General features: G+C 27.1%; 2 protein-coding genes across 2 annotated transcripts; both read right to left on the minus strand.

Moving 5' to 3' along the window:
• Window positions 1-376: 376 nt before the first annotated feature.
• On the minus strand, window positions 377-1985 carry LOC130980454 (protein WUSCHEL). Its single transcript, XM_057904133.1, has 3 exons — window positions 1508-1985; window positions 1322-1419; window positions 377-763 (listed from the first exon to the last, which is right to left on the minus strand). Exons 1-3 carry the CDS (start codon window positions 1983-1985, stop codon window positions 377-379), a joined length of 963 nt encoding a protein of 320 aa, XP_057760116.1.
• Window positions 1986-5295: 3310 nt separating this feature from the next.
• On the minus strand, window positions 5296-6354 carry LOC130980455 (uncharacterized). The gene has a single exon (XM_057904134.1). The coding sequence runs from the start codon at window positions 6352-6354 to the stop codon at window positions 5296-5298; it is 1059 nt and encodes a 352-aa protein (XP_057760117.1).
• Between the last annotated feature and the right edge of the window lie 15312 nt (window positions 6355-21666).

Consider the following 21666-nt stretch of genomic DNA (forward strand, 5'->3'; position numbering starts at 1 on the left):
CTAGTGCCAATGATGATTTGAATTAGAAATAAATAATTGAGAGAATGTTTTGGGAAGATGGAGAAAATAATAACATGTATGATAATTAATAATAATTAGTTGATTGAGTAGGAAATTAAGTTCATATCTCCCTGCATGACATGTGTCAGCATGGGAACATCTCTCTCTCTCTCTCCTGAGAAGATTGAAGAAAGTGAAAGAGCAGAAGAGGACAATGTTGAAGACATACATAACAGTGCCTAATAAAATAAACTAATTATGGAAAATGGAAACATAACTACTTAAGCTACTAACCTATCATATCATATCATAGTACTCTGGTTAATTAATGATGATGTGTAAGCTAATTAATTAACAAGCACTTAGTTATTAATTTTCAAGCATAATCTGGAGACTTGCGACCGTAGGAATTGAGACTAAGCTCCAAGGAAGCACGAGAACCACCGTTGTTGAATCCATGATGATGATGATCATAGTTAAAAGAAGAAGAAGAAGAATTATTGGATCTGAGGCTGCAATAGTCATGGATGTCTTCACCATGCATAGGGAACAAAGGCAGGGTTTCAATCTCAGTGACATCATCAATTTCTTCATCATCATTATTATCATCACCTTGTTCTTGTTCAAGGGTTTCAATCTCAGGCCTTATTTTGTCAAAGAAAGCAGTGTAAGTTGATGAATAAGGATCCACACCAACCCATCCCAGGTTGTGGTTTATGGCACCACCAACACTGCTTCCTCCACCTGCAGATATTGTACACTCCTAATAACAATAAAAAAAATTGCATCAAATGATGATAAATGAAGCTGTAAAACTGTATATATAGTTATTTGAGTTATCAATTAGTGATAAAACCTTAGCTTTGGTTCAGTAGGCTTGGCTTATTGGTCATTTTACAAGTCAAGAGACCAATTCAAGGGTTTCTTTTTATGGAAGTTTCAAGGAATGAAGAATGCAAATGGTAGAAATGTCTCTCCATTTTGTTGTCAAATAAGATATATTATCATTATTATTATTGGGGATGTATATATATGATCACATGCTTCTAATTTACACCCTTCTCATAATTACACAGGCCAGGGATGCATGAATTAAGCAAGCAAACCTGCAGCTATATCTGCATTGATAATATTCCTTCCATTTCTAAGCAAAATACTCAGTGAGCAGTGAAAAAGGAGCTAAATAAAATTGCTTATATAGGTATCAATATTCAATCCATTATATTAAGATCAGAAAAACAAAAACAAAAACACTTTATGTGACAAAGTTTTCAGGTCCATATATATAAACTCTATAATCATATATGTACAACTAACTTACCCTAAAACTCTTCTCCATGGGAACAGATCCACAGCCATAATTCCCCATCTGGCCCACACCAACCATCCCAGCAGAAGAAGAAGAAGAAGAAGCAATCCCTACATAACATAATAAGCATATGATATAATAACTTCTACTAATAGTCCCAAAAGGGTTTTAATTTTTTTTTTTTTTTTACTTTTTTACCAGTTGATGATGGCATATTGTTGGAATAATACTTGTTGCTATGAAAGGTAGTAGTAGTAGTAATGTCTTCAGTAGGTTTATTCCAACAATTAGGAGCATTGTTGTTGTTGTTAATGGTGGATCCTCTATGCATGGTTGGAAGTGGAAGATTATTGACATTGGTGGTAGTAGTAGAATCAGAAGTGAACCTCTTCTTCTGCCTTTCACGGGCCTTGTGATTCTGGAACCAGTAGAAGACATTCTTGCCTTCAATCTTACCATACTGTCTAAGCCTAGCAGAGATCCTCTGAATCTGTTCTGCACTTGGAGACCTTACTCCATTGTTGTAGTATAAATCCTTCAATATCCTTATCTGATCCGTTGTTGGTGTCCACCTTGTGCTGCTTTGCCTGCTACCACTGTTCATGTGACTACTAGTACCATTGTTGTTGTTGTTGTTGCTGTTTGCTGATGATGAATGTTGTTGTTGTTGTTCCATGATTTAGAAAAAACACAACAAGAACAAGGATGTTTTATGTGTGTATAGGACTAATAATAGGTAGAGGACATATATGATGATGATGATGAGAAGTAATAGATAATATGATTAAGTAGAGAGTGCATGAATTGGAGGGGGATATATAGAATTTGTGAAAGAAAGAATTTATAAAAGCATTGAAGAGGCTATTAGCTAATAGTAATAGGCACATCAGTGATCACATAATAGCACATGGTACATGGAGTGATAAAGAGAGAAAATCAAAAAGAATATCTGAGGGAGAAGGACTGAAGTTGACAGAGGGAAAGGGGAGTTCATAAAAAAAGGTAGGGACAAAAGAGAGCTTAGAAAGTGAGGGTAAGGGTACCATTACCAACACCCAATTACTTACTTGGATCAAAAGCCATGCATCATCATCATCCCCATCTATGTTATTAATCATATATCAAATAAAGTTTCTTTCTTTTTCTTTTTTTCTTTTAGTATACAAAATTATTAGAGCCTATGTTATATATAAGGTATGAAATGATAAATTGGATGGAAGGAAAGAAAAAAGTAGATGTTGTGAATGAATGAATGAATGGCAATAGAATGATATGCATTCCAGGGAGTTACACAATAATAATAAGTTCTTCCTATTGATGGAGATATCAGATATGGTAGCCACCTACATCTTTTTTTTTTCTACTCTATCATTGAAGTCCAATCAGCAAGCTACAGGGCTTGCTTGAAGGGTAAAATTGTAATTTGAAATTATACCTATAAGCATAATGCATCACATATATGTAATACTCAGATGGGTCCCAATCAATGGATGAGCAGTGTTTTCATTAGGGTTTATAGGAATGGCAGGAGTGGAGCTTTTCTAATTGTAGTAGCGGATATTTACAATGCTCTATGTATGTGTGGCTTTTATGTGATGAAGAGTAGTATCTTACTATCTTATGCCCCTAGAAATATTGCCATTTGCCAAGTAGATCAACTATAGTAATATGGTGCCTACTACTGTAAAGATGCATCTTTACAGATTTTTGTCTTTTATGGCAAAAAAGCGTGTCACTAAAAAGCGTTGCTTTAAAGAGAAAAGTGTTATCCTTAATCGTTAACTTGGCTCTGATACCAATTTTTATCAATGCAGGTTTTTGAAATATTTTTCTTGGGTTGGATTTGCATTATTAAAATTTTCTATTTCTTTTAACAAATTTTCTATTTCTCTTGATATGCTTTCTATACAATTTTTACAGAATTGTTCCACTTCTTCTCTATTTCTTGTGTAAATGTTACTATTCTGTAATCTTACTTCATAATATCTTTTTTGACTTTTCTGAAAATCTAAATCATTTTTTAATTCTTGTATCGTTTGATTTGCTAAACCAGGCATTTTATACTTGTAATTCTTGTTCAGATTCAATTTGTACTTGTTCTAGGGGTTCAACCTGTAGAGGTTGTATTACTTGAATATTTTGAACATGTATTCTTGATTCAAAAGCTTGTAATGCAATCATATTTTGTATGTGAAGATAATGCAATCTTCGAGCACGATAAATTTGTTTATTCTTAATATTTTCTTTTAAATTTTTGACTGATTTTTTAGTTTTAAAACGTTGTATTAATTTTCTTGTTCTAAATATCTTTTTGTTTACCTTCTTGATTTCTGTTTCTAAATCTGAAGATTCAGTTGTCAAATTTCTTATTTTTATAGATATAGCCATTATTCTTGTTTTCATATTCCTTTTAATTGTTTTTAAAGAAATAAGACTTTTTTGAAAATCTTTCATATTAGAATTTCTGCATCTTCTGCCATAGCTTCATTGTTATTTTCTAAAGATTCTATTATTTTTTCTAATTCTTCGACTTCTTTTTTCAGATTGTTATAAGATAATACTAAAGTTTTGAAAGCTCTTTGGTTTATTTCAGAAAACTTTAAATATTTCAAATGATTTTCTCTTTCAAAGAGTTCTTGTTTCTTATTTTGATAAGACACGTATATTTCTTCCTTATTTATCGTCATAATTTATTATTTAAAGTTTCATTCAACTTTTCAATTCTTTTTGTTAATTCCTTTATTTCAGAATCTTTTTCTTCAATTTTTAAATGAGATAGACTTAGAGGGCTGTTAATTTTAGATTCTCTTATTCTAAAACTAGATGATGAAAATGAATTTCTTGACGGTTGTTTTAATAACAAAACTGGGCTTTCAATAGCCTTATTTCTTGGAATTTCTGTTTTTACAAACTTTTGAAATAGTTCATCAACATAAATTCTTTCTTTATCTTTGAAGTCTATACTATGATGACTATTTGTCAGCGCATAATTAATTGCATATGTGATAGAAAATGGTTCATCATTTTGTTCCATTAAATCTATCTTATGGAATTTATAAGCCAGACTTAAGGATCTGCCGAGATTTTCGGTTGATAGAGGAATAGCGTATCCAATATGAGCATTGAATTTAACATTTACATTTGCCAAGTTACCATGGATTATTCCAATTATTTGATCTCTAGGATTAGTGATTCTTTTATCACAGATTGCCAGACTTATTGGAGAATTAATTCCTTTCATGTATGTGGATTTAACTAAAACTTGAATGGTACTAATATGAATCCATCCAATTTTAGATCTTTTTTGTTGATCTTTAATTTTTCCAATTTGTTTATTTACATCTTGTTCATTTATCAGAGCTATTTCAAGTTCTCCATTTGCGGATTGTATTTTTATTGGAGTTTCAATCTGAATTTTTCCATAATATATTATATTTTTCTATTAAAGATTTCTTTTAGAGGATTTTGTTTATTAAAATTATCGTTAGGTTTAAGATCTAATTCCGTTTTTAAAATAGCTTGTTTTTCATTATCAAGTAAAGCAGTTAGCTTATAGTAATCAGATTCTTCAGTTATTTCTATATCTTCTAAATAATTCATAACTTAAAAAGATTGGGATAAAGATGTACCTTTCTGGAGAATAAACTTCTTTATTTATTGCTATTTTACAATATGTGTTTTGTTCTCCAGAGGGGAGATTTTACAAATTAATTCCAAAGGGGAATATCTTAGAATTATTTTTCTAATGGATCAGACTCCAGAATCGCCTCAGCTACTTCCTCTTCGCCCTCCTGGCCTGTGAGTACTCTAAGCTTCCTGCTTTCTGATTTCTGATGCTCTATCAAATAACTTAGCACTCTATTTATAATGGTTGGGTTTGATGGACAAATCCCATCCTTACCCTTCTTATGACGTCATTGCTTACGTCATTGAGCAATAATTCGCACCAACTACATTATTGGTGCCTTGTGACGAAAGCTCTTACATCATTCAACAATAATGTTGATGGATAACTCAGATGTCTCATCCTCTTCTTTTCCCATGTGGGTGGGGTCTTCAGCATTGTTGCTTTCTTCAGACATTTCTGAGGCGCACAGCTGGCACCTATGGTCTTCTTTGTCTTTTAGTAAATGGCATAGATTCCTCCTTATCCCGTCAGGAAGTTTTTCCAGTAATCCAGAAAAGTTGTAAAATGCTGATTCAAAATCCACTAGAAGTCTCATCTCTCTTGATTCAATTTGGTTTTTCTTACTAGAAACAATTAGAGTGTTTCTGCTTTTGTAGTTTATTCTTGTTCTGGATTCTTTGTTTATTTTTTGGGCTCTCTCGAAGACTCTTGCCAATGTACTGGCCAATCTTCCTTCGTCGCTATAAATTGATAGATCTTGAACTTGTTCTATTGGTTGAAAATCTCCTGGGAAGACTGACATGAAAATTACTTGAAATGCTGGGATTAAACATTCTCCTTCTTCATTGAAGATTGGCTGACTACTTGTAAATTTTAGGGATATATCTCTTGGTTCTCTTGCATCAATCATATTTTTGAATTTTTTCACTGCATCTATAAAACCTGCAGGAAATTCTTTAATGATATTTAAATTGTCAAAAATTAGGATTGTATCAATTAATCCGTATTGGAAAAACTGATATGTATCAGAGGGTGAAGCCTCTGGGAAGATTACCAGCTTTGTTAGCTGTTCTTTGTTAATGGGATAATATCCCAATATTGCTCTTTTGTCTAGAGTCCAATTTAGAACCAGATTTAAGGTTTCTCTACAGTTTGATCTACAGACCCTTTTCTTGTCATTTATTTCGGCTCTTGTGGGAATATTTTTCATTAGTCCAGTCCTTTGGGTTTGGGCTGTTCTTTGGATTTGTACTGGAGCTTTTTCTGCTCTTTTTAGAATTTGCTCTGGATGGAGCACTTCATATTCTCTGAGGGATTCTTTTGCCTCTTCTATTGTCAAGAATCCTCCTTTGTGAATAGTTTTGGGCTGATGGGTGAATGGGGCTGCTTTAGCCCAATCATCGTAAACTCCTTTCATTGGGCCATTATATATGACATAATATTTTTTATCCTGAGTTAATTTTTAACTATTTCTGCCAGAGTTTTATTTTCAGGGATTTTTTCAGAAAAAATTGGTTTTGGGTTTTGTGGCTGGTCCACCACGCTTAGCTGGCTGAACTCTGATGGTGTTGCGAGCATTGGTATTGGAGCAGGTAATGTTGCTTGCTGGGGAACTTTCATGGCTTCCATGGCCTTCTTGATAGATTGAATTTTAGCTCTTAGCTGGTGGCAATGATTGCACCTTTCAAGCTCTTGTTCAAGCTTCTGGATTTCTTGATTCATTGTGTTGACAATGAACTCCATTCTCTTGTCAATGTATCTGCAATAATATTTTTATTTCCTTTAATGTACTCGATTTTTATCGGATATTGTAATAAAAACATTTGCCATCTTACCAGACGACCCTGATTATAATCAGATTGTAAATTATATCTAATAAAACCTGTTAAATAACTTGAGTCTGTTCGTAATGTAAATTCCTTTGGAAGTAGATCAATCCTCCATTTCTTAATAGTTTTTATTGCTGCTATAGTTTCTTTTTCATGGGTAGTATACCTCTGTTCTGTTGGTGTAAATGTTCCAGAAATATATCTGCATAGTAATTCCTTTGAGGAATGTTTAGAATCTAGTGATTCTTTTTCTTTGTTCAAGCTTTTTTCAGCTTTTTTAGCTTTTAGACAGCCTGACCAGGTCTTGTCTGAAGCATCTGTTTCTACTATTAAATAGTCATCTTCTTCCGGAATATAAAGTTCTGGAAGATTTTTACAAAGTTCTTTAATTTTTTGAATCTGCAGGCTATCCTTTTCTTCCCATTTCCAATTCTTTTTTATACTTATTTTTGAAAATAAGTTTTTAGTATAATCTGTTATATTCTTTAAAAATCCTTGATTAGAAATATAATTTATGCATCCTAAAAATCTTTGTAATTGTTTTCTATCTTCCATTTTATCAGAAAATAAATCTACTTTTTCTAATACATTTGGTTGAAGTTTTAACTTCCCTTCAGTAGATAGAATTAATCCAAGAAATTCTATTTCTTGTTTTGCTATCTTAGCTTTCTTTTTACTAAGGACTAAACCTTTTTCCTTACATCTTTCTAAGACAATTAGTAATTTTTGAAGATGATCTTCTTTATCTTGTTTTGTAAAGATTAGTATATCATCAATGTAAACTAGAACAAAATCATTTAAATCTTTTAAATTTTCTTCCATAAATCTCTGATAAATACCTGGAGCTTGTTTTAGTCCAAATGGTAGGACATTCCATTCGTAGAGTAATACTCCTGTTGATTCTTTTGTTGGACAAGTAAAGGCAGTTAATTTCTTTGTTTCTTCGTCTAAACGAAGTTGCCAATATCCTAATTTTGCATCGAGCGATGAAAACCAAGTTGCTCCTTTGATTTTTTCTAGAATGGAATCCTTTCTTGGGAGCTTATGAGCATCTCCTATGGTTGCTTCATTCATTTTTTATAATTAATAACCATTCTTCGTTTTCCTCTTTTAATTTCGTTATTGTTTTCAACATAGAAGGCTGGAGCCGCATGAGGGCTTTTACTTAGTCTTATAATCCCTTTATCTAAAAGATCCTTACATTCAGATGAAAATTCTTCCTTATCTCGAGCTGAGTAGGGAATTCTATTTGGAACATTTATTTCCCTTGTAGGAACTTTTAGCTTAATACTTATTAATTCTTTGTTTGTATTTTTAATATCTAAAGGATTTTCAGCACAAACTTCATTTAAAAGTTCTTCTATTTTAATTTCAAGGTCATTTTTTGGAGTTTTTATCTGGAAATAAAGGTTCAAATAACATTCTTCTAGAATTGAAAATATTTTGAATTTTAAAATTTCGCTTATAGTAGTGGTTGGGATTTTTATTAATTTTGCCCTTTGATTTAGAGAGGAATCATATGGGGCTTTTAGAACTATATATGTTAATTCTTGGATAAAAGGGTGATACAGCTTTAGGAAATTATTTCCTATAATTAAATCTATTCCAGATTCTAATTTATATATAGATGGAACGATGAATCTATAATTTTGAATGAAGACTTCAATCATTTCTGCTTTAAAATTAATTTTGTGTATAGATTTATCGGCTATTCTAATTCTTAGTGGATTTTCTAACTTTTTCCAATTAAGTCCTATATTTGAACTTGCAAAACATTTTGTTGCCCCTGTGTCTATGAAGGCATTAATAAATTTTTCTGTAATTTTTACAGTAATAAACGTAGCACTATTACTCAGTTCCTGAGTTTGTCTCTGAGTCTGTTTCTGAGACATATTCAAAAATATATTTTAGTTCATCATCAGATTCTTCTAGAGGTTCCATAAAACAAGTTTTTGCGATTTCCATTTGTTTAGTTAAGTCTTTTTTATTCTTCTTTTTTGGACATTCATTTGCATAATGTCCTTCTTCTTGACAATACCAACATTTACAGTTTTCTTTTTTATTTGGGCAATAATTCTTTGGTTTTTTATTGATACTTCTTTCCCTAAAATATCTCTTTTTTCTCCAATTTGGATAATATTTTCTTTTTCTAAAGTGATATTTTCTTTTTCTTTGGATATTTTTATAAGGATGGTATTTCCGAATATTTTTATTAGAACCATATTTTTGAGGAATTTCTTCGTTATCTTGACAACAAATTCTAATTATATTATTAAATCTTTTTTGAGTAGCTTCTTGCATACAGCGTTCTTTTATTTCCTCTCTTATAGCAAATGTTGCTCCACCGAAATTATTTTCGATTGTTTTATTATTTATTTCTCTTATAAATCTTCCCATGATGATTTCGTTAGCAGGATATGGAAGTTTTGTGATATACATGCTAAGATAATGATTTTTATCTTCTTCTTTTAATTTATAATAATATATTCTATATTCGCAAATATAGGATTCTATATAGCATAGATCGAATATTTGAATATTGGCCAAATGATTTTTTGCTTCTAAATACTCTTTTTCAAAAATTTCTTTTCTATGATCTATAACATTTTTTCTAAAAAATTCTTTGTATAGAACTTTCATTATGTGTGCTATTCTATCATAAGCTGTTGTTTTTGCAGCTAATTCTTCTATTATTTTATTATCTATTGATAACATATAATTTCGTATAGTTCCTTTAGTGTGGAAACCTATGAAATTCCAGATATCCATTTCAGATAATTCATTTAATTTTGGGTTTGTATAAGCTTCTAATAGAAAAGAGTTCATCCAATCTTCGAAAATTTCTTTTTCGTTCTTTTTGCAATCTAGATCAAGCATTTTTTTCTCCTTCTAGATCTTGAATTTTAGGATTATATTTTGATGGTATTTTAGTATATTTCGAATTTTTGCTTATAAATCCTTTTTTAAAGGCATAATTTTCAAAACCTGTTTCCCATTTAAATTGGGTTTGATTATTATTCCCAGATGTTCCAGCTTCATCCTTTACTTGTACTGGATGTACTGGTTCATCATCACTTGAATAGTCTAAAACATATTCTTCTCTTTCAGAGATTTCTGGTTCTTCTTTAATCTGAAAACCTTGTTCCAAAAAGTTGTCTTCTTGAGCCATTTTTAATTGTTTAAAAAGCATTGTAACTTCTTCTAATTTTTCATCAATATTCATAATTTTAGAGGCGGTCTAATCATTAGATTTGTTGTATCGATTTTATTTTGGATTTCTTCTTTCTTAGGAATTTCTTTTTGGAAATGTTTATCAAGAATTTGTTCAATTTTATTTATTATATAAGGCTCTTCTTTTTCTTTATTTTTCTGAAACTTTAGAGAGACTAATATTTCTTCAAGCATATCTATTATCGAATTTAATTGTGGATTAAAAGTATGATGAAGATGGGGATAATTATCTCCATGATAACATTTTTTAGAAACTCCGTGTGAAATATAAGTTTTTTCTGGTTTTTGAATACCTTCAATAAAACTTAAAGTAAAATTAAGATTTTGGGAAAACTCGTTTTGTATTGATTTTAAAAATTCAGTGTCATTACTATTGACATTAGTTAAGATCATTAGTTTTTGATCTATTAATTTTGATAGATTAATTATTTCTTCTCTTAAATCTTCTAATTTACTAGTTTTTTCCATTAGGTGACGCTTTTCTTTGTAAAGGGCTACGGTTTTAAGTTAAAAGTGTGGTTTTAGAATGTGTGGTTCAAATTTTGCCACATAGCACATCTTTAAAACAACATCTTTACCATATATTTCACCTAGTAATATATATGAATATGGAAGATCTAAAAATCTATGACTATTAAAATTAGAAACGTAATAGTATTGAAAATTTACTTTGTCTACAAAAATAACTTCAAAAAATATAAACCATAAATAAACTATTAAAATATTTAAAAAGTTAACAAAAGTAACTAGATTTTTAAGATATATTATAAACAAGATTTTAAAAATTAAAACTTTTTTGCAAATATTATTAAAAAAATTAGAATTTTTTCAACCTTAAAATTTTGCCGATTTTAGACCAAGTAAATTTTTGTGTAAATGAGCGAATGTTTATTAAAAATAAAAATTTAGAAATCGAATTTATTTTGACATGTTGTGTACATCTTTTAAATAATTATTTAAATATTTTTACAAAAATCAGATCAATTATACAAGTTATTTGTTAAATATAAAATTTGTTTATTACTTGTAAAATGATGCATGATATTTTTTCATATTTTTATATATAATGGGAAATCCCCTGTGAATTAAGGAAGTAGAATGGGCGAGCGCTTAAATTCTAAAATTCAAGCAAATCAAAACAAATTGCATCCAAAAACAAAACCAAATACCCACCACCAAAAGGTTTTTCATTCTTATGGTAATCTCTCATGACAAGGTTCATGAATTCATCTAAATCTTAACTTCAATAAAGTGGAATTTTAATATTAAATTCAACTTAATAGATATAAGACTATTTTGGTTTTATTGATCTTTTGGTGTTGAAAATCTAAGATATTATATTTTAAAAATATCGTGTTGATCTCCGGTTAATTTTAAAAAATATAAATACAGTAGTAGATCTCATGACAAAGATTGTAATAAAGACCTTTATCTATTACCTTAGAAAGAGTTTGAGAATAGTATTTAGCGAGATTGCTTTTTTTTTAAGCAGTTTTTTGTTTGTTTTTTTTAGTTATTTGTTTTTTTTCCAGCAAAAAAAAAAAGACTTAATAGATATGGAGGATTTTCAATTTATTTTTTATATTAAAAATGAAAAATTAAATAAATACTAAAAATTGTGATGAATTCAAATCTTGATCTTTTAATTAATGTTCCTCCAACAAGATGTTAGATCGAGATGTCCCACAACAAATTCTATATCTTTGAATGCGTGACATAGAGATTGGCATGAAGTGATGATTACTACTGCAGTTTATTATGTGAAGAAAAATGAAGTGCATAGAAACAAAAAAGATAGGCTCCAACTAAGAGACAATCAGCTTAATAGCTATATATATGGCTGCTGCTCACCCTATATATTCAAACTGTTTAGTTATAAATCTTTCTTGTTTTCTTTTCTATCTCTGCGGCGTCTTTTAATAATTTGCATGTCTACGCCCACAATCTCTCATCTCTCATCCCAAAATTATCCATCCACAATCCTTAATTTAAAAAATCTAATAATATAATCAATTATTCAACTAATCATGATACAAAGTTAAATTAAAGTGAACAGTCCATGTCCATGAGTCCATCCATATATGGCAAGCAAGTTAATTTGGGGCCATTTACCAGAACTTCTTCTCGTCATATAAACATTTTATTATCTACTATCTTTGCAATGAGTAATCTGAGAAGTTCACAAATAACGCTACCCTAAAATTACTGTCGCTGATAGATATACTACATTTCTTATCAATATTTTAAGGATTATATATCAATAAAAAAGTTAATTAAATCAGGCCCATGGTGGGTTCAGTTTCATCCTTCACAAATTTGAACTCTATTCAATTATTTGTCACATAAGACAAGATTTGATCTCCTCACACTTATTATTTAATTTAGTTAGACTTAATTAATAAAATAATTTAGATGTGTAGTATTATTCAATTTGTTATATATAGTTAATTTAATTTGTGAAATTTCAAGCTGTGCGTAAAGTGCGGTTAGATGATTTGACTGATTTGACTAAATTTCTATCTAACAATTTTTAACTATCAACTTCACGTGAAGTCGACTGCACCTGAGTTTCCACCAACTCAACTATTTCAAAAAAGAGATCAACTCTATTATCTTTAAATATTTTTATTAAGTAATTAATCAAATAAATCTTAATTCTTTATGTTATTATATATAATTTATATGAATAGTTAAATTTTTTTAAAAGAATAATATATTAACCAGATTAATATTTTTTAATTAAAACTTACTATTTTATTTATTATTTCTAATAAAAAGTTATCTTAAGAGGTGTTGCACTTCTTCCTTTGCCTAAAATGCTCAAATGTATTAGCATTTGCCATCGAACTCATCTATCACTGAATCAATTTGGCCAATAATATTCGATTATAAATTAAATTATTCAATTTTATGTTTATCCATGCATGTTATTAGTTATTACTGGTATATATGTCTAAAACACGACCTAAAAAATTAAAAATTAGGAAGCAATTTACATATATAGATTATAGAGGAGTAGTGAAGTAGTACAGTAGTACTAGTAGTATAGAGGTAGAGCTAGGGTACAAATGTAAAAGGCAGTTGATGACTTTATGATGGGTACACCTCTTAAAGTTAAGGAGCACGCGCCCCAAAAATTTATTGCCTTTGCCCTTTGCTAATAATGCTACAACAATATTTTCAAAGATTTTCTTAACAATATATAATTCTAAAAATTAAATATTAGTTAAACTCTTTAGTTAATGAAAAAAAAGTTTAAAATAATTGAAATTTTTAATATCTTTTTATTTATTTATGTATTGAAGAAAAATTTAACTAATAGTAATAATTTGAATATTTAAAGTATAATGAGAAAAAAATTTATATATTTTAAAATTCAAAAAATAAATAAATGCAAATGCAAAAAGGATGGATGTCATGATTTCTGGAGTTTATTTCTGTGTTTATGTTGGTGTGAGATCAGAACTCGAAAGCTACATCATTTTTTGCCACTGCATTTGCATGCCACTTAGCTTCAATTCTTTCTTATAACCTGTGCATCCTCTCTCTCTTTATGTAAGCAACAAAACCCTTGAAAGTGAGAGTATGTATGTGCAATGTAACTCAGAAAAATATATATATTCATTGCTATTATTAATTGCATTTATAGTACCAGTCTGATCTGAATAAAATTTACCCAAAACTGAGTTGGGGTCCAAAATTTTACTGATCCAAAGTCATGAATCTGGCAACTTCTATTCCATCTTTAGCTTGTCATCATTGATCAGTTCACTACTTCATCCTCAGCTTCCTTTAATTCAATTGTTGCTAGTACAAATATATAACCATGTCGTCTTTATTACATTAGTCTTATTAGGAAAAGTTCCTACTTTAATTTGGTGTGAAGTTGATATTACTGACCATTAGATTAAATGATTCAATCAAATATATTTAGTTAGATATGTTAAATTATTTAATAATTTATAATATTATTTTTATATAAAAATATTTTTATAGGAATAATTATTTTAAAAAAATACAATATATATTATTTAAGATTGACAATAGATAGAATAGGATTTATATTCTATTTTAATTTTATCTTGAGAGTTAAAAATTTCTTAAGATTCACTTATTTTATTCGTGGGTTAAGAACTTGCATCCTAAAATTTTTAATCCTATAATCCTATTCGTAGGAAAATCAATTTTTTTTAATTCAAATTAAAAATAATAAAATCTTAAAAAAAATCTAACATAAACTTACAAATAATATAATCATCAAGTTCTTAATAAAATTAAAATAACATAAAAAAATAAATATCTTATTAACTCTTCTTCTAATTTCAAGTTCTTACTGTATATCAAACTTATTGAATATGTAATTTAAATTATTAATTTAATAGTTATTTTCTCCCTTATTATATTTTACTAAAAATTTAGTAATTATTTTAAATTTTTATAAAGAAGAACTCGTAGGTTCAATATCCACTTTTTTTACTATTCATAAAATTTTTAAATATATATTACCTTGAAGCCGCGCTCACTACTGCTATAGATTAATAACTTGACATACAGTTAAAAATTATAGTTATCAATAAAAATGCAACGTTATTATTTTTTAATAATGTTTGGAGTTTATTTCAAAAATTTAATTTTGATATATTGATATTATAAATAATTTTATATTATTATTTAATTAAATTTATATATTTAGATCTTTTTAAATATTAAATCTAAAAATTAATTATTTTTATTAATATAATAATATATAATTAATTATCATATTAATAATATATTAAAATTAAATTTTTATTCTAATACCATGCTAAAATAAATGCCTTAATAAGACCAAAAGCTATAACTATTAAGAAGATGTGTACCTCTAGTCTTTCTTTTTTTCTTTAAAAAAACAAATTTCCTTTAGAATTGTATGCAATATCAATGGTTATCACCGATTAACTAATCTTAAAAGTGATGCTAATAATATGGAATCAACAATATAGCAATTAATTAGTATTTATGTTTTGAGATATTTGGATGTATGATTCACTTTTTTAATTTTCCCCTCTGCAGAATAATTAATTGGGAACAACATAATTCAGTACATGAGCGTAGGTTTTTTTTTTTTTTTGACTAGGTTTAATTATTATATTAGTTTTTATATTTTATTAAATTTATAATTAAATTTTTATATTATTTTTAATTTTATAATTAAATTATTTTTATATCAATAACATTAAAATTAATAGAATATTTTTTCTAAAAAAATATATAATTAAAGATCTAATTGATTTTTTATCTTAAATATCTTCAATTTATAAAAAAATATTTCGTTAAATTTAATACTTTTTATATTAGTAATAATTAAATTATAAAATTAAAAATAACATAAAAATTTAATTAAAATAATATAAAAATTTAATTATAAAAATTAACAAAATAATTAACCTGTTAAATATGAATATTTTCTCTTCTAATCTTCTAGGATTCAAATATATAATTAGTTAGATAAAGTCTCGTGTTACTTACAATTTTCTTGTATAGACAGCACTTTATAGGTGTTTTGATATTTTTCCGATATCCTTGTGGATTATAAATCTTGAAATTGATGAATTAAAATAAAGCACTTAATTTTAATTTAAGACAAAATTGATAGTGCACGGAGGCGTGTTTGGTGGCGGATGCAATGATTTTTGATCGATTTAATTATTCTATTAGTTTTTATAATTTTGTAAAATTTTTAATTAAGTTTTTATATTTTTTTTAATTGAATCATTATATTAAATTTTTTTTTAATTAAGTCTCTACATCTTTTTTCTTTTTATTTAAGTTCATGTATAAATTTTTTTTAGTTGAGTCCCTATACAATTAAGCTAATTACTACTAACAAGGACATAATTAAAAAAAATTGGTACAAAAATTCAATTAAAAAAAATATATATATATATAGACCTAATTAAAAATTTCACTTAATTATAGAAACCAACCGAATAATAACACCTTTTTTATCAGTTGAACTCAAAACGATGAAATGAGAAAGATGAGCTTATTGTTAAAATTTAAAAGTGAGAAAACATCAAAGACAGGTGCAAACAAAGAAGAACAACAACAATACAGAGGAAAAAGAACTTTGTAAAAGAAAATACGGTGGTTTCACCAGAAAAATATATCTTATCCTCTTTAAAAAGAATACCATAGCTCTAATATCATGTTAAATTTTTGGAAGAAAAGCAGAACAAGAAGATAATAATATATGTAAAGTTATTATGTTAAAGTTGTTACATAATATAAGAGTCATACTATTTATAAAAATATTTTTAATTAACCTCATAAATATTTATTTACTAACTACTAACCATTACTGATTTAACTCTCGATTACTAACACCTCTAATAATATTTTAATAAAGTTAATTATCATATATTTTTAATAATATATATTTTATATATTATTTAACTTATTTTTAATTTTTATTTTGTACTTTAATATATTTTTTTCAATGCTTAATTAAAATCTTCAACTAGAGAAGGAAAGTAAAGTTCAAGTACTCAATATACTAAACAAGTTGAACACAAAATAACATCAACAAATAAAAGAAAACCAAAACACTCCCTAACCAAACAAAGCATGCAAATTAAAACCCAAGCGTCTCTATGAACTTGCTATCAGGAATTTCAGAATGTCAATATTAACAAACCAATCACCAAGAAGATTTCATATCAATGACACTAATAATAAAGAGTAAAATCAATTTTTCATGTATTGAACCTCTGTTACTCAATTCTAATGTTAAGATTTTGATTTTTAACTCTCTGTCGCTCTTTTTCTTCTTTTTTTTTTCCGGGTCGTAGCATTATTCTCTTTTAGATTCTACGAAATATAATCCACAACAGTCTTATATCATTACTACAAGTCGGATTAAATCACGATCCTAATTTAATAGCTTCACTTCTGAACTCATTATCTTTACTTTTACTTGGAATTCCTCCCTATATATCTACCTAGTTTTTCAGCTTCCTAGCTTTTTCTCTGATTTTTTGTTTCGCTCTACTTACTTTTTTTTAATCCTTTTTATTTTTTGTGCATTCACTTCTAATTGGACTCCTTTTCTTCAACAACACCCCCCTTCCTTATTTTGTTATCTTACTTTTTATCTTTTGATCGTATTAAAAAAATTATTTTTTTTCTTTTATATCACACTTTTCTCTTTATTTATGTTATATTTTAATATATATTTTATATAAATAATTAATTTTTTATATACAAGTAAAGGATAAGATTAATTGTCTTTAAAATGATTAATATAAAAAAATGTTAAGAAATCATTAAAATTTATTATTTTTGGTTATTATTTAATTATTAACTTAATTTATATAGTCTAATTTTTTAGTATAATAATCTAATAATATACTTTATTTTATATTTTTAAACAGTAATAATTAACTAATAATAAAAAATAATAAATTTTAATAAATCTCTAACATTCTTCATAATATAATACCCTATTAATATTCATATTAATTAAGATAGGATCAAAGAGTTTATTTTATGACGATTATCATTAAGTCTCCATGCTGATATATTTGAACCCACAAATTTTTTTATATTAATTATTCAATATATATAAACGAGGACCATAGCAACTTTGACTAAATTCAAAATATCAAATTACACGGTATTAAAATTACTAATAAAAAATGAAAACCAATGTTACTATTCTTGAAAAATATTATGTTATACAAACAAAATTATATTAATTAATTTTTGAGTAGAAAAGAGAGAGTAGAATAGTATATATATATATATATATATATGAAAAAAATTTAAAAATTAATATTTTTATTAAAATTTAGTTAATATTTAACTATAAAAAATATATAATTTTATATTATTAAAAATATTAATAATAATTAATTAATGACTATAAATTACAAAATGTACCGGCTCCTTAAGACTACTATGTACATATATTACATAAGAAGGAAGCAATGAGAGAAACCGTGAGGGAATGGAACTATTCAATCTTTCCTTCAATTTCATTCTGTTGTAACAGTCTCGTTGGTTCATTTGATAGATGAATAGAAAAGAACAAAAACATTGGAAACATTATATTGATCTTAGCCTCTTTTACCAATCCATATATATGTACGTGTCTATTATACGTTTCAACTTTCAAGCTTCAACCTTTTCAGATTGCATAATTCGCTTGATTTTGACACTACTATCATCATGAGATTTGCCTTTCATTATCATGCATTAACATGCCACTACTACCCTCCTATATATCTCTCTTCCTCTTTCACACGTACATATATACACATATAAGAGATAAAATAAAACACACATTGGCCAAATGGTCACATTCTTCTGCTTCATTTACCTTTATCTGTTTCATTTTCCAACTCATGTCCTTTATAGATGTGTTATATATCTACACTATTTTTTTGTTCAAAACAAATTTATATAATAATCATAATAATAAATAATAACTGCCATTAAGCGAACTATCTCATATATATGAATCTATTATTAAAATTTTATGAACCTAATTCAACGAAAAAAATATTAGCTTATTTTAAAGTGGCGTAAAATATATTATTTTAAATGATAGAATTTTCCTTTTTTTTCTTTTTTAGTAATACCAAAATGGTAAAATTATTGTCTCAAGAAACTGCAAAAATACATACTCAAGAATTGACATGTCATATATACTAAGATTAATAAAAGATAATTTTATCTTTAACCAGAGATTCAATTATATATAACATGGTAAAAAAAAGTTAGTTTGATTTTATTTAAATAAACTATTCTTAGCCAACTTAAATTGGTCGAATAATCGGTTCACTTATTTGTTTAAACAAGTGTCGAGAGTTCGAATCCCCCCTTATACATGCAGCAAACTTATTAGCTAGCGACTCTTAAGATCTGCAATAAACTAGTCATTGACCTATCAAATTAAAAGATACATGAAAAAAAATCACTTCTTAGAAATAACTTTAATTGTTAATTTGATATGTGAAAATTAAAGAAAAAAAAGTTGTAAGCTAAGGTAGTTGCTTACCTCAGTGAGCTAGGAAAGAGAGATAGAGAGAGAGGTGCGGCGGTACAGAGGGTAGTCTTATGGGTAATGATATTGTTGCGCTAATTTTCCAAACCGTATCTCCAAACATACATCACAAAGATCATTCTCCCCTTTCCCTTTCTCTCACTCGTCTCATCTCCTTTTCCCTTTCTTTCTTTCCATGTTTTAGATTGAGACTTTGATCCCATTTTCAGTAATATATAATAATCATCTCCTACAATTAACTTAATTATTATTAGTTATTAAATATTATATTCTATCATCATCATCATCATCATCATCAGTAGATAGAATGGATAGACCCCCACGTAATATGTTGCAATGTGGCTTTCAAGGCAATTATATTGTTCTTGTTACTTTCATGAGTTTAATATCATATGATATGATAAGCTATGTATGTAGCTACTTAGCTACTTTCTGTGTGATATGATTGTAGAGTGGACCCTCCGTTTTTTTCTAATTATTATTTATTATTAATTAGGGTTAGGGATTATATTTTGCTTATGTAATAACTTCAAATAGTGATGTACGTATGTGTATGTATAGGGACCACACATATTATTATAGCTCCAATTTGTTTAGAGGCTTAGATGCTTCTCTGAATAAAAGAGCCAAAAGATGTTTCTGGCTTTAATCTCAAAGTGTAAAAAGAAAGAAATATATTATGTTTTCCCATTAATAATTATAATTATTCTTTTGCTTCTGATCCTGCTTTTCTCAAATTTAATTACCACTTTTCTTTGTGAAAATTTGACTCAATGCAAATTAGTTAATAAATATGTATCAATTCAGTCGTTTGTTTGAATTAGTATGAAATAAATTATCTATATTATAAATATAAATTCAAATTTTATTTTATCCATGTAACAGTCAATTTACTAATAACAAATTTTTTAATAATTTACTTCAAGTTAAATCCGCTCTACCTGCCAATTTCGCGCTTTAAGGTAGCGTTTGTTTTCAGGTATTGAGACAGAGACTGAGAGACTGAGACGTAGTATTGTGTTTGTTAGTTCAGAGACTGGTACTAAAATTTCTGTCTCTGTCTCTAAAATTTCAGTATTTCAGTACCTCCAAAAAATAGGGACACAGGAGATTGAAATTTTTAAAGATAGAGACTGAAACTTTAATAACATTTTATACCTAAAATACTTTCATTTCAATTAATTAATTCCAATTTTACTCTTTGTGCAAATTAAATTAGAGTTTCATTCTTGTTTTAATTTCTGTCTCCCATTTTGTACCAAACAGAATACTGAAATTTGTTTCAATCCCTGTCTCTTAGTCTCAGTCTCTCAATCTCAGTCTTTTAATCTCAGTCTTTCTGTCTCTATCTCTCTACCAAACACTACCTAAATGACTAATATACTAATTGTGAAAGGAAAAAACCCTAAAAGTAAAAAAGAAAAAAAAAACTTGCGGATCAGAAATACAGACTGAACACACCATTAATTATGTGTTCCAATTTCTCAACTAATAATAAATCACAATAGACTAGCCTTTGTAGGCTATATATATATATATATATATATATATATATATATACTTATACTATAGGGATCAATAATGTTAAAACAATTTTCTACAACAGGAAGAGTAGTAATGTATTTGAACATCATTAAATGACATTTTGTTATGGTTCCGACGTATAGGAAAAGCACAAATATCAATATTATCTGTTAATTTATTATTAATAATAATTAATTATTATATTTTAAATATATATATAAAAAAATATATTCAAAAAATAAAAATATTTTTATTAAATATAATTATAAAAAATATTTTTATTAAATATATTTAAAAAGATATTTTTATTAAATATTATTATAAATAAAAATTAATAAATATTGTTAATATAACATAACGAAATTATGACATATATAACATGAGATCAAACAGTTGATTGGTTCATTTGTTTGCGGATACTACCAATGTCATTATTGTATGATTTTGTGGGTGGCTAAAAGTCTCATGCAGATGAGATTTTGCTGGATATAACATATCTGATCTGGATGGATAAATTAGTAGTATTTGATTACATTTCAGTTATTGGTATTTCTTTGACCAAGGAAAATCGAGTAAATTTTTGATCCAATAAATTAAAAATTAATTTATTATAAATTAAAATTTTATTAAAATTTTATTATTAATTAATAAATTATATACACAAAATAAAAATTAAATTTTTAATATTTATTTTAATAAAATAATAAATTAACCACTAAATCAACTTAAATTAGTTAATAATCAAGTAACTATATAAATATATTATGCTAGTAGTTGTTTACACACATATACGTACATATAGCAGCAATATCTATTTCCAAGAGATATCCTACTTCAAGATCTAATTATTTTCTCTTATAACTTTTCAACAAGTGTGTATGTGTTAGCAAATAAATAAAGTTATTTAATTTCTTTAAAAGAAACGTTATATATATATATATATATATATATATATATAATTATTAAATTAGTTACTATAATTTGTATATATTTATATATATTAATTTACATATATTTTAATTAAATAATCAATTATTAAAATGATTAAATAATAGAATAATTAAATATATTTATAATGGTATAATAATATTTTTTTGAG

This window comes from Arachis stenosperma, chromosome 5 (assembly GCF_014773155.1).
Source record: "Arachis stenosperma cultivar V10309 chromosome 5, arast.V10309.gnm1.PFL2, whole genome shotgun sequence".
Taxonomy (NCBI): Eukaryota; Viridiplantae; Streptophyta; class Magnoliopsida; order Fabales; family Fabaceae; genus Arachis; species Arachis stenosperma.

Bases quoted from the DNA above. Each gene is read 5' to 3' on its own strand.
- LOC130980454 (XM_057904133.1), bottom strand. From the start codon at position 1,985: ATGGAACAACAACAACAACATTCATCATCAGCAAACAGCAACAACAAC. The intron at 1,420-1,507 runs GTAAAAAAGTAA...TATGTTATGTAG, and splicing joins CAATATGCCATCATCAACTG to GGATTGCTTCTTCTTCTTCT. The intron at 764-1,321 runs GTAAGTTAGTTG...TATTGTTATTAG, and splicing joins CCATGGAGAAGAGTTTTAGG to GAGTGTACAATATCTGCAGG.
- LOC130980455 (XM_057904134.1), bottom strand. From the start codon at position 6,354: ATGAAAGGAGTTTACGATGATTGGGCTAAAGCAGCCCCATTCACCCAT.